At 39.4% G+C, this 14941-nt stretch overlaps 1 protein-coding gene across 1 annotated transcript; it reads left to right on the top strand.

The window, feature by feature from the left end:
- The first annotated feature begins 1525 nt into the window (after positions 1–1525).
- Positions 1526–9495, top strand: LOC146324480 (tetraspanin-33). Its single transcript, XM_084723842.1, has 8 exons — positions 1526–1682; positions 3885–3942; positions 4648–4772; positions 5398–5472; positions 5567–5662; positions 5741–5869; positions 7243–7404; positions 8911–9495. Exons 1-8 carry the CDS (start codon positions 1626–1628, stop codon positions 9058–9060), a joined length of 852 nt encoding a protein of 283 aa, XP_084579968.1. The 5' UTR covers positions 1526–1625; the 3' UTR covers positions 9061–9495.
- Positions 9496–14941: the final 5446 nt, after the last annotated feature.

Here is a 14941-nt window from a genome sequence, read left to right as displayed (position 1 = left end):
AAGAGGAAGAGGAGGAGGCGGGAGGGAGGAGGAGGAGGAGGAGGAGGGAGGGAGGGAGGAAGAGGAGGAGGAACAGAAAGGGAGCAGAGAGGAAAATGAATCAGATTATTTTGACCACTAAACTGAACAATGAAACCCAACCAGTCGCCACAGATGGCAGCCACCCAGAGAATAATTCTGCTCGAGGTTTCTGCCTGTTAAAAGGGAGTTTTTCCTCACTGCTGTCTTACTTATGGTGGGAAATGTTTGGAACCGAGGTGATAATTCTGTCAGCTGAATCTGCAGCTCTCTTTGGCCTCCACTCAGCATTAATGATTTTCAGCCCTGTGTTTATATCCAGATACAGTTGTGGTTCACTCTCAGCGTCTCACGCACTCATTTTTAGAGGAAAATCTGTAAAAACTCTGTGTACACGTCCTGCTGAGCAGCAAACAGCAGACAGACAGTCAGAGACGAGCTGGTGAACTCAGAGGAGCATTTAGCAGCTAAACAGCCAGTTATTTCCCTCAGGAGGTGGTGGAGACCAAAAACAGAGAGAAAACTGCTGGACAGGAAAATAAGCAACAGTTTGATTAGAGGTTCAACACTCAGCCAAGAAGGTAATGATACTATATGTTAAAGTCCACCTCCATTCATACTTTAAACCCATGTTTACAAAACTTTTTTTTTATTCTGGGGAGCCACTTTTTAAAACTGACAAACCATCGCAACCTACTTCACAACAGGTCCTATCAATGAATCTTGGGAGAGTTAATTTGTACATAAATAAATGTTCCTGAACATTTTTACTGTAATTTCTGCAACAGTTTGTATTATCTTGATGCATGTTATTGAAATCATACACATTTTAAATACTTTATAAATGAGAAATAAATGTATTTATGCTGAGTTTACAGGTCATCTTATTGCTTTTATTTCTTCTCACTTCATAAATGAGACAAATCAGTGCATTTTATCTGAATTAATAGGCTCTTTTTTTTCCCTTTCATCAGTAAAACACTGTGTGGAATTTCTTCCATAGTCTTTTATTTATTTGGTGACCCAAATAAAATCTTCTTTGGGTTGTGGCCCAGTTTTTGGGAACAACTTGTTAAAATGACTTACATAAAGTTCTACACCTTGCCTTCATTCAGTATGTAAATAGGCCACGCCCTCTCCACACACCTGGATGACCAGTTTCCTATAGAGTCTCCTGCTCCTCATAGGATGAACCTTTAGATTTCAGTTTCCTCCTGACCTTTCCTCCAGTACCACCTTCAGAACAAATTTGAATTTATGTGTCCTCTGCTCTCTGGTCTCGACTCCACTCCAGTCATAAATCATAAATCATGTTCATGTTGTGTCTGTAATGAATCCTGCAGCCTGTAGGTGGCGCTGACAGGACTGACAGGACTGTTGATTTGTAGTTTTGTTGTTGGAGCAGCAGATGTGATGAGGATTGACAGTGACAGGCTTCCTCCTCCTCCTCTTCCTCCTCCTCCTCCTCCTCCTGGATGAGCCCGAGGAGTCGGAGGAATGCGTCCTGCAGGCCGACACACGTCTCCTCCTGCCGTCATGTCAGCAGATAACAAACCTCCAACACACTTTCACTGCAGTCTGACACAACAAGAGAGATCTGAGAGGAGATGAGAGGATACAGAGGCATCAAATACACTTTATTCATCTTCTGCTACCTCTTCTGGGTGAGTCGACTCCTTCTTTAACTCACTGCACAACAAAGTTTAACTGCTTTCAACAGTTACAGTCTGAAAATAAACAGCTGCTCTGTGACAAACTTTAAGTTACTCTGATTCTTCTTAAAGGAAGAAATGATAAAGTAACAAAGAATTCAAAAAAACTCATATTTTTAAAAAGTTCTACATTAAAATGGGTGGAAGTAACCAGTTACTACTCAAAATAGTAGTGATTAATTTATGATTAAGTTATTTTTGGGTTACAGAGTATGTAATCTACTTAGTTACTCCTAAAATCATGAATTACTACTCAGTAGTAAGTAGTATAATTTGAATTAATATTAATATGTAAGCACTGAAAATGGTTAGAACTTAAGTATCAACTGTAAAAATGGTTCAGAACATAGAAAACAACACGTGAAAATGTTTAAGAACCCAAATCTAAGAGGTAAAAATTAAGATTCAGAGAAACAGAAACCTCTTCTGTCTGAATATCTGTCATCAATGATTATAATTACAATATCAACTGTTAAAAAGTAACTAATACTCCGAGTAGTTTTTGAAAAGAATACTTTGCACTTTTACTGAAGTATTTCCAGTAGTTGTACTTGTAGTAATATTTTAGTAATGTACCAGTACGTCTACTTGAGTACAGATTATCAGTACTTCAGTATTACTGCATGTACATTATATGGTCAAAAGTATGTGGACACTGTATTTTTCTGCTCTGTGTGTTTTTCAGTAGTTTCAGTGTCGTATGTTGGAGGCTGATACTGAAATAAAACTACAGGAAGGACAAAACGTATTTGAAATTACACTTCAGGGATCTCAGGTTTCATGTATTTTCATAGTATTATATGTTTTTAAGTTTATTCATCTTATTAAAAATATATATATATTTCTGACATTGTTCTCCATATCCAGAGGCAGCAGGAGAACCACCAGTGGTTCTCGTACCACAGTTTGAGAATCCAGGCTCTAATGCACTGGTTCCCAACCTGGGGGTCCTGACCCCTAAAAGGTGTCGCCAAAGTTTCACGAGGGACCACAAGGTCACCTAGATTTTAATGGTTATAAGAAAACTTATATTTAAAATATTCACTGGTTCTGAATCTCAGCATCTCGTTCATGTCTGTTGAAAAATCTAAACAAAGTTAAATTAAATTATTATTTGAACAGATAAGATAGATAGAAGATAAGAACATGTTGAAGACGTGAACACAAACCTTCGTTCTCTGCTAAAAGTCCAGTTAAGACCAGCAGAGTTAACAGAACAGTGTCCAGGTGTCAAAGAGAAGAAAACACTGAATCTGTTCAATAAGACGCCTTTTATATCTGTAAGATAAGAAAAGATCAAATTGTACAAAAAGTTCAGAAAAATATCAGAAAAACTTCACAGGAAATAATCAGCTCAAAATTCAAACAAACCAGTTATTGTGTTTGGTGTTTGTGTTGATTATAAAGTTTATGAGATGTTCTGCTCTCTTATTGTTATTTCTAAAATATTTCTGTCAGTCAGGGATCATCAGACAGAAAAGGGTCCCTAAAGGAGAACGTCAGGAACCTCTGCTCTGATGTCGACGCCTTTAAACACTTTGTTGTGTTTGTTTTTTATCAAAACAGCAACTTTCTGAGTTCAGCCCAGTTTTAAAACTTTTTTGCGATATTTTACCATTTTTCTAATTCCTGCTGTTTCCTCTTCTTCATCTGCAAACTGAAACTTAATGATGAGGTCATGCAGCTTCAGATTTATTACTGTCTCATCGTTTTGAGGTTCATCCAACTCTGTGGTCGCAGTAATGAGGGAGGATCTGTCGGTTGATTCCCTGGAAAGTTTCTCCATGAATTCTGTTCTGCAGACATTCCTTGGAAAGGTTCTTTAAACTGATAATAAATTGTTTTGTCTTGTATCGACCTCAGTGTTTCATCTCCTCTCCTGTACCTGCAGAAACACGTCTCCACCTGCACACACCTGTGTGAACAGAGCTGCTGTCAGTACACAGAGTCGAGGTTAATCATCTCTGTGTCCAATGAGGACAAGGTCCAGGATGTGTTTAGCCTAGCTTAGCACAAAGACTGTAAGCACAGGGAAACTGCTAGCCTGGTTCCACCAAAAGAAAACTATCCCCTGTCTAACAGCTTACACAGATACACGTCTTCTGTGCTTCATCAGGTTCTCCTGATAAGAACTTGTTCTCTTTGACTCTGCAGGTTGTGAGCGCCGTCCTCACAGCGGTCGGGATCTACGCCAAGATCGCCAAGGAGAAAGGTCGGTCAAAAATGTATGGAGGAGGAGGATATATGGAGGGGGGGGGGGGGGGGGGGGGGGGGATGTCAAAGAACCAGACCTTCTCTCAGAAGAGCAGGGTTAATGTTCCTGAGTGAAACCAGAAGTCAGTGTTAACTTAATTTATCTTAACTAACATAATGTAACACATATTTTAACCCGTTAACCATGTGTTTATTTTTGTTGCCATGACAACAAAGGCCACCTGACTATGGATGTGCTCTACAGATATTAATGGGAAGGATTGTTCAAGGATTGGTGGCCAAATTTATTTATATGTACTGTATTTTTTATTTATGATTAACGTAATTTTAACACCAACATGTCAGAACAGTCAGAACAACAACAGGCGACAAATCTGAGGTCAGATAAATTATTAAATGATGAAAACTGTCAAACCTGCAAACCTTAGAGGACACCAGAATTAAATCTACATCACAATAGGCAATAGGGCTGTGTGTGTATGTGTGTGTGTGTGTGTGTGTGTGTGAGCTTAGAAAAACAATACTCTGCTGATAACATTCCTGAGGACGAGCCAGAGAAAGTTAATCAGACATGTTTCAACTTTTACTCTCCTTCATGACTGACTGTGTGTGTGTGTGTGTGTGTGTGTGTGTGTGTGTGTGCGTGTGCGTGTGCGTGTGTGTGTGTGTGTGTGTGAGTGTGTGTGTGTGTGTGTGTGTGTAGATGTGGTCGACACCCTGATGTTGGATCCAGCTCTGCTGCTGATCATCGTCGGTTCCGTCATGTTTCTCATCACGTTCCTCGGATGTTTCGGGGCGCTGCGTAACGCCACCTGCCTGCTGAAGACGGTACCATTGATTACTGATTAATAATCAGCTGATATCTCCTGTCAGTAATACTTTGTTTGACAGGATGTGCATAAGACTGTCATACCACTGTCATGACACCTGTCTTAATGAATGTTTATAACTGTTGTCATTAAGTGTCTTTTGTTCAAAACGATCCTTGAAATTTGAAGTTCAGGAAAAGATTCATGACATCCTTCTAAAATAATTTGACAGTGTAACAAAACTTGACGACAACTTTATGACAAGACGAAAATGTCCTACTTTACTTGAGGTGAAAGAAAATATTCATGACACACTTATAAAGTGTCATGATGAGTCAGAACAACCACTTATGACAGTTTAATGTAAAGACAAAAACATAAAGCTAAACAGTTTCTTTAGGTTTGATTATGTCAAGTTGTCATAACAAAGTCATATCAAACAGTGTCAACTCTGTATTAATAATGACACACTTAACGACAACCGTTACAAACTCATGTTCTCGTGCTCATGACATGCTTATGACGGTGTAATGACAGTCTTATGCACCTTCCTGTCTGGGGTTCAGTGTTGCAGTCTGACTGATGTGATTTATTTATTCCGCTGAGTTCTGACCGTTCAGCTCGTCTGTTCTCCGTTCCTTCAGTTCCTGGGGATCCTGGTGACCGTTCTCCTCCTGCAGGTCGCTGCTGGAGTCGTGGGTTACCTCTTCACTGACATGGTGACATCACACTGAAAATATAAACAACATACAGACACATCACTTCCTGTAAAACAAAAACTCAACTGATGCTGATGCTGTTGTTGTTGTCCAGGTGATGGAGAGGACGGAGAAGCTGATGATGAAGGCGATCGTCCTCTACAGGGAGGACCAGGACCTGGAGAACGCCATCGACTTCATCCAGAAGAAGGTGAAGAAGAAGATGGTTTGGACTGTCAGGACTTTTACAGTCCAGTTTGTTGTAGCTGACAGTTTGTTGTGTTTGTAGTTTCAGTGCTGCGGAGTAGAGAGTTATCAGGACTGGTCCCAGAACGTCTACTTTGAGTGTTTGGACACAAACCCGAGTCTGGAGGCCTGTGGCGTTCCTTTCTCCTGCTGCGTTCAGCTACAGAACCAGGTCAGAACCAGGTCTGTCGGCCTGATCTCTGTGGTCCCAGACAGGCTTATGAAGGGACGCTGGAACCGAAAAAAAAAGATCATAATTTAAGTTTTTAGTCAAACTGGGGATATTTGAAGTGTGATTGTATGAGGTACTTATCCATAGTCAGTATATCACTCTGCATTAAAGTCAAGATCACCTAAAACAAGACAAAGTCATGACCAGACTGAAGAAAGACCAGAAGACTGCGAGGGGTCGAGACCAAGTCAAGACCGAGGCAGAGCGAGACCGAGTGCTGCCACATCTCTGTTTGTCTCAGTCAAGAGAGGAAGTGGTGTCTCAGTGTGTGGCGTTCATGTCAATGATGAAAAGTAACTTTATATACATGAGCTACATCTGTGTTAACTTCTTCTTTCTCATCGTTTATCACACGGAAGAAGAAGAACATTATGTCCCCCGTCCCCTCAGTGTCTCAGAGTTTGCAGCTTGCACACCTCACTAGGTGACTGAATCTGAGCACACAGATGGTACATATGTAGAGATAAGACTCACTTCATCTCTTTGGATGAGGGGTGAAGAGATTCAGCATCACTTACACTTAGCTTACAAAATACACCGTCTCTTACTGAGTCAATATGAAACACAATTTGTCCTGTGTTTTCATGCACACATTACTCTTATTACTGCCTGTAATAAGAAAGAGGCTGTTAGAATACAGATGTTGGCAGACAGCTGGCAGAGGGTCCATTATTTCTTCAGCCCCGTTTCATTCAGCACTGCATTATGAATTTTACTGCTGTGTGTTTCCTTTTGGACGCTGCTTTGTGAACGATGTCTTTGTGGTTTAGGTAGTTAAATTTGATTACAGATGATTGGTCTGACACCTCCTCCCAGACAGCCTCGGCTTCTCCATCATCACTCTGTGAGAGGAGGCGGGGAGGAGTGACAAAATGTCAAATTAGAAAGTAGTTTAGAAAGTAGAAAGTTTTATGTTCAGTAATGATGATAAGACTCAAATCAAACGACAGTTCAGTGATATCCTGACTCCTCTTCGTCTGAGGCCGAGTAAAACTGTGGTTGATTCTGAGACGAGACCAAGACCTTCAAAAGTTGGTCTTGAGATCAGTGTCAATGTAAAAACTGATCTCAAGTACTAGAACAATAATATTACCTGCAGTAGATGGAGGTGGACACGCCCTCAGTTTGGAGAAGCAGCAGGAGTCCTGGTGTAGGAAGCGAATCAATGTCCTGCTGTGGACAGAGTCAGCAGGAACATCTAAAAAAGACCTGCTGAGTTCAGAGGACATGGTGACGAGGTGGGGAAAGACAAGAAATAAAACTAACACAAGCACTTCTCACTGCTGAGGTGTGTTGTTTTCTTCTTTGTGCAGACGGTGCTGAACACCATGTGTGGTTATGGGATGCAGCAGCTGGAGGAACATTCAGCCGGTGACGACATTTTCACCATCGGCTGCCTGGAGAAAATCGTCTGGTGGGCCAAGAACAACCTGCTGCTGGTGGCCGGTCTGACCGCCGGGCTGCTGCTGCTCGAGGTAACACCTGTTCAAGATTAGTCTGACTTTATTTCACATGAATGTTTAAACAGCACAACAACAACAACAACAACAACAACAACAACAACAGACTGTAGCCAGCTAAGATGTTAGCGACGTCCACATAATCAAAACAAGAAAAATAACAGTCGGCTGTACTGATACGTCCTACTGACTGCCATGTTCAACTTTATCGACATGTTTTGTGCTAAAACCAGCAGAGCTCACCTCAGTTCCTCCATGTCGACTCCATCATACTGCAGAACTAAGTAGTTCCTGATTGGCTAGTCAGTGGGCAGCGTGCTGATTGGCTAAACACAGCAAATCATGGACAGGCGTGAAAACAAAAACTTCATACTTGTAAATCGTGCCTCATAGCTTTGTAACTTCAAGGTCAGATAAAAAGATAGGAAATGTGAATGTCCACGTCTCAGACTCTGTGTAACCTCAGTTATAAATATTTCTGCACAAATTTTAATTACAAATTCATAAACATTTCTACAACTACAAAATCTTTGTACACGTGCAAATTATACCTGTGTGCACAAAACTTTTTCACACATGCACAAAATACTTCTACAGTTACAATTTTTACATGTGCACAGAATATTTCTGCAGCTGAAAAACTTAATTACACATTCACAAACTTGTATGTGTACATCATTTTTTCTTTTGCACATGCACACAAAAAGTAATATACAACTGCAGGCTGTAAAATTACATCGTTTCACAAGCTCAAAATATTAATGACACTTTCTTGACTCCATAGAGTTCAGGTCACATCCAGAAACATTCAAATCTTCGATCTCCTGATCTTTTGATTATGTCACACAATCAGCTGATCATTTTATTTGAAAATATTTCTCAGTGGTTTGGAAAGTTGAAGAAAAAAATGAAGGAGTGGTGATTCTTTATGATAAAGATCGTCAGCACAAACACACGTCAGAAAGCTGATTTATTTTTGGCCGGTGGGAAAGTTAGTCGTGGAAATTAAATTAATTAGCCAACACTCTGTCCGGCCTGCAGCTCTGAGAACAAGAACGTTCTCCAGATGTTTGTCATGCTGTTGAGAAACAGTGACTCATCAGGTTGTTGCGTATGAATATGAATACCAGTTTCTTGAATCATTTTGCGAGTTATCACAAGACCTTTGTTTCTTTTCATGTGTCATTTAATGCATCAGTCTCTCCTGACTTAAAGTGATTACAATTAATAATGTTTTACTTCCAGGATCTTTGCACTTTCATCTGCTCTAAATGCTCTTTTTCATTTTTATATGTTCTTTGATGCTCCTGATTCTGTATTTGTGGGTTTGATTTTTAATTCTTGTTGTGTAAATCTTTTAATATGGAAAACAAGCGCAATATAAATAAAAGTATTATCATTATTTGTATTTTATGTGTGAATGTCAGACGTGTGCAGTTTATCCGTCCAGTGACGGAGAGAAAAATCGGATCAGTTTGTAGAGAAGCAGCTGTGATGAGAAGAGTTTGTTTCCTCCTGCAGGTGTGTATGATCTGTCTGGCTGCTGCTCAGATCTCCAGGATAAAGAAAGTCCAACAGAGGAAGAAAGAAAACGCAGCCAGAGGAAATTCGGGAAGGAAGGACAGCTACTGGTATCCTGCTTTTGCAGACTTTGATGACGAATATGATTAACTTGTGATCGTGGGGACGGATTAAAACCCAGCTGAATGTTGATGAAATGGAGTGAGACCAGTTCTGTTTACACTGTGAACTTTTCATCATGTTTCACAGGATGAACAGGTTTAAAATCTTCTTCAAAAACACCTCAGTAACTCAGAGGTGTTAAACTACCTCATTTTCTTTAATAAAAGTAAGTGATTTTAGGAGAAAATCATTTTTATTTGTAACATTTAGCGTTTGTAATTCGTTGCACTGCTTGTGCCAGAACATCATGTGAAAAAATATATTTTTTATATTATGAAGAGCTGCAGACTGTTATTAGCACAGGATTTTATATACTTTGTTTTAAAATGTGTATTTTGTATCTGAATGTGTTCATTAATCCAGGTGAGAATAAAACTTCATGTGCTGCAGTGATTCATACTCAATTTCTTAAAAAAAAACAAATCTTCTGCCTCTGATCTGGGGTCACATAAGGTCATGTCAGCAGGGTTGTCAGGGTTAATATCAGCACATTTCTAACTGTAGCTCATCAGAAGTGTTTATTAACTGTTTATTACAGTTTAATTAACACCCTGCAGAACAGTCTGATCTGATGCTGCCCCCTGGTGGCTGCAGTCCGAATTACACCAAACATTAAGACCTCAGATTCTGATCAGACGTCCAACGATCTTTAACTTAAAGGGACATTTCAACCCAAATCAGAAACACATGTTTTTCCTCTTGCTATTTATCCATCTACAGTGTTTTCTTGTGAGTTTCAGAGGTCTGGAGATTTCATCTGTAGAGACGTCCGTCTTCTCTCCAGTATAATGGGACTGAACAGCGCTCGTCCTGTGGTGCTCGAAGGGACGGAAAAATTCTAAACCAGTGTGTCTTTGCAGAAATGATGATGTAGTTACAGGAAGAAACGGCGGGAGGAATCACTCACTTTCTGCAGTAGAATCTTCCAGGACTACTTTCTTTCTACTTTAAGAAAGTAGTTCCTACATGAAACTGCTCACTGAATGCTCAGATTAATTATTTGTAGTAAGCAATGAAAATTTTAATTTGTTTAGAGGTTGATCACCAGTAGAATTTTCTTTCATTTGTTTCTATTAAGCTCATGATGTTTGATTGATGAAGGAAAGTACAAAAGTATCTGCATCAAAATTTACTTTAAGTACCAAAAGTGAAAGTACTGATTATGTAGAATGCTACATTCCAGAAATCACGTCCCATGAAAATAATAATAATAATAATAATAATAATAATAATAATAATAATAATAATAAATATAACACTCTAATTGTTCTAATTCTAATTGTTCTGTCAGAAAACTGTTCAAACAACAAAACTGCATCTACATACATCAACTATACAGTCACCTCTGTTTTTTCTAAACATGAAACAAAACAAACAAAAATGTTACTGAGGTTCCATCAGTGCTGTTAAATTCATCTTTATTTTAAATTAGATTTTTATGAAAATGTTGGTCCTTTAAAGTTAAAGTTGTGTCCCAGATGATTTAATCAGGCGTAAAAAGGGTCAGCTGTACCCTAAGGACCCCTGTCTCACTTCCTGGTTTAAAAAGGTGGGAATACTTCTCAAACGCTGGTAAACTTTTTATTTTTAAACAAATTCATTCAGTAATATTTCTATCAGATGTGTCTCAACCATAACATGTCGACTCTGTAGTCCTTCTAAATCAAAGATCAATAAGAATGATGGTTTAAAATGTGTGTATTTAATAAAAATCAATAAGAGTTTGACCTGTTACAAATTTAAGAGTAAAAATCAAAACCACTCAAATTACTGGTTTATCCCAGTTCTCCAGAATGATTGATATATGAGTATAATTATTGATGCATTCATGTGTTCATCACTTTAATGTTGCAGATTAAAGCTTTAGCTCATTTTAATAAATCAAATAAAGTAGGTATAATGATACATTATTATTTACTACACATTTATTTAATGATAATATCTGGTATTAATTTAAAGTTAAATTTAAGTAAATATCTATCAAATGTTGGAGTAAAAAATAAAATATTTCCTTCTTAAATGTAGCAGAGTAGAAGTATTTTTCTTTAGCAGAAAATGAAAAGTAAAATATCTCAAACTGTATTTCAGTACAGGTCTGTATACAGCAAATAAATTAAAGCACTTCACGGTTTGCCTTCAGGTTTCAGGGTTAAACTTCTGACGTACAGACAACTCATCCAAATCTAAATCACAATATGACTTTCTGCAACTTTCTAATTGCAGGTGGTGCAAATATTTGTTAAAGACAAAATGTATCATAAAAAACTTCTAAATGTATGAAAGATGTGAAGCAGAGACGTTCTGTTCTACACATCAGATTTAAAAAACAATCTCAATTCTTCACAATCTTAAAAAAAAAACATCTTCATATGGAACAGATAGAAACTTTTTCCCAGCATTATTATTTTGAAGTCACAGTGACAGAGTCTGCAGCTCCCCGTAAAACGTCCTTGAGGAGAGAAACTCCCAGCATGCAAAGCTGGGAGACCCCTCAGTAATCCTGGTTAATCCCTGTTGTTCCTCCCTCCCTCATTAAATCTTCATTGTGACTTTAATCTGTGGTGCAGGATTATCAGCTGAGGCACCTGTGGCTGCGTGCAGTCGCAGGGATTCAGTCCCGTGCGCCTCACGCTCGCTTTATTGGATTAATGACCTGCAGTGCTCTGTCAGACGGGTATTTATAGCAGCAGCAGGGAGCTGTAGTGACCACGTTCTCCATGTGTTCCCCCTGCTCTTTTCTAATGAAGGCGTTCCACCACAGAACTCCTCCAGAAACAAACTGTGTTTACATTTCTGTTTGCGCACAGATTAATGAAATGACCTGCAGAGTTAATCTGAGAATCTTCAGGAAGAGGGTGTATTTTTGAGTTGGCAGAGAGCAGCCTGGTGTCCAGCCAACGACGCTATTTACACCTGGGGTGAAACAGTCAATGTGGCTATTTACACCAAACCTTATTAGTGCCGATGTCATGATTACATCACAGCGTAAACTAGAAAACTGGAGGCAAATACAGATGGACTCGGTCACATGAGCAAGAGAAAATACAACTGTACAGTACAACTGCAAAAATCACAACATGGATTTCTGCTATTTTCAGATCGCAGGAGGTGCAATATTTGTTAAAGGCATGGTGGTCCACCAGAGGATGAGGGACGCTGCAGCTGAGTCCACAGGAAACAAGAACAACCTCCAAGCTGCAGCCTGCACACAGAAAACTGCAAATTAGCACCTGGGAGGCTGATGGCACAAACATAAACAAGCTAACAGCTGGTAGCTTTTTCTTTGGTGGTGATGTAGTCATTTTAATAGCAGAGCTCGCCTCCTGACGGGCAAAAGTTTCACCAAAACAAAGGCTACGCTAACATGTCAGTATCAACACTGGAAAGAAAGAATGAAGTATATTAACACAATGTTTATTTTCAAATACAAATAAACATAATTTACACAAAATCCAAACACATGCATATTTCATATAAAAACCAACCACTTAAAGAAATGAAGTCTGTACATGATGCGGTTTGATGACGTTTGTTTTGGTAAAAGTCGACAGTGCTGCAGTTTGTCAGGCTGACTGTGCGTTGGCAGATGAATATTGAGGTTTGTGGAGTAAAACGACAACGAGGTCAAACAGTCAAATTAAGGCAGGTCTACGTTTTCAACTCTACTGAAACAACACAACTACTGACACACACACAGAAGTTCAAGGAACACTTCACCAAAAAAAATAAAAAAAATATTACAAGTGAGTTTAAAGGACTTTATCTTCAAGAGGACTACTTTTAAAAAAATTAAAAAAGGGGAGAAAAGTTCTTTGATTGGTTCTGTGGCTCCAGACAAGATCAATCAATCAATCATTGGAAACTAACAGAATCTATTTTGAGTTTGTCGTAGACCGAGGAGAGGCATGAGATCAACTGAAACCAGAGCTAGCATCTGTTCATCTGTTCCTGTTAGCTGCAACTCAGCTGTAAGGTTCCCAAAATCCCTACAGCACTTTGTTTACTTCAACATTCAAGTCAAACAACAACAACAACAACAACAAGAGAAGAAGAAGAAGAAGAAGAAGAAGAAGAAGAAGATAATGCACATGGACTTCAAATGAAGCCAGTTAGAACGCATGCCAGCATGCTGCCAAATACAAACAACACAGAAGAAGAAGAAGAAGGTTGAGCCTGATGAAGATGAAGAGCACTTGGATTCATTCAGCCGTCAGATTGGACGGATTACCCTTTAACCCTTCAACCAGTCTGAGCACAGGCGACAGTGAGCGTCGGCCAATCAAATACAGAGTTCAGTCAAAGGTTTGTTGAAGCAGAAACTTTGTTGTGCACGTAAGACAAAGACGTGGTTCAGAACAAACAGCAGCACGAAGAAGAGAAAGAAAAAGAAGAAGAAGTTTGTCCCTTTAGAAGAAAAAAACTGCAAGATGTCGAGTTTTCAGGATTTTCACTGTTGTTTTGAAGTTAATCGACGAGTGTTTTACAGTTTCATCCAGTGTGATCTGACGTGGTTTCTTAAGCTCTACTGTCTTTTGATAAACAATCCAGGTTTGGTGGATTTGTTCTGGCCTTTAAGTCTGAGCAGGCAGGTACACTGATCCACATCTCCACCTGAAAAACCAGGATCTGGACTGTTTGTTCAGCGTAGAGTCACACAAACTTACGGCCACACTGATATCAAACCAACACGTTCCAATGTCCTGATATGAAAAATAAAGACCACAGGGGTCAAGACGTCTTTGTTCTCAGCCAAGCCAAGTCCAGGTCTGACGGGATACACAGTCCCTCCAGTGTGATCTGGGTCCCTCTGAAGTCTCCGTCCAGTTGGACAATCCTGGATGAACTGTAGTCCAGAGCATCTTAGACAGCTGCTTTGTACAATCATGTTCTGCAGTTTGTTCCATGAATTGAAGGTCGTCCACACCAAGAAAGAAAACTACAGCTGTAACGATGTGAGAGTCCACGCTGATGAACGATAGTATTCTGTGTTAGAAGAGTCTTTTGAATTCAGTTTGATGGTGTCCTGCAGGTTTGGGCTGATGGATGATACCATCCTTCATCGTGAGACCTGACAGTCATCAACCCCTGAGCCCTCCACCATCGAAACATCACGATTTAAAAGGGTTTTAGAACTGAGAAATATATTTTTAGGAGTGTCAGTGAGAAGGTGCAAAAATGACGGATGGGTTTATTATAATAGTACCTTGAACTTGATTTACTAAAGGAAAAACTGCATAAAGCACCGCCCAGTTTCTAATTTAAAGGTGCTTTCACACCTGAAAGGATTTTTTTTTGTTTTGAGATACAGTTGACATTTGGATCGGTTAGTTTTGGTTCCTGTCGTCACCATCCATCACCGACGTGGGCTACACCTCCCTATATTTGACACTGATTGGTTTGTAGACAGGCGTGTGTCTGATGTCAGTGTGTTTACAGTTGAAGAGTTCAGACGCCGTTCATGGAGAGAGATGACTGAACAGATCCACGTCATCGTCACTATATTAATTAATATTATGGCACTGCTAACAGCAGCACCAAAGTCAAACAACAACTGAAAACTGTCCACATTTTTTTGAGTTTTTTCCAGTTGACACGTTATGAAGTTGTCAGACCAGATGTTATTTAATTAAACATCTGGTCTCCTCCTGCGGCTCATTTTGTTTTGGTGTGTTTGTTTTTCTTTCTTCCAACTCTGATGACCTCCTGTGGTAATTTCCTGTCATTGGTGAACCATCCAAAAAATCTTTTCCCACCAGAAACAAACCGAACTATGGTTCAGTTTGATCTGGACTGACACCACAGTCCAGCTTTTTAATTTGGACACCTGTAATTTTGGTCTGGATCAAACTGAAAAGTTTGAAAGTCTGGA

Source organism: Lutjanus erythropterus, chromosome 7 (genome assembly GCF_056507025.1).
Source record: "Lutjanus erythropterus isolate fLutEry1 chromosome 7, fLutEry1.hap2, whole genome shotgun sequence".
Lineage (NCBI taxonomy): Eukaryota > Metazoa > Chordata > Actinopteri > Lutjaniformes > Lutjanidae > Lutjanus > Lutjanus erythropterus.
Note: the sequence above shows the minus strand (reverse complement) of the source record. Positions and strands in the feature narration are given on the sequence as shown.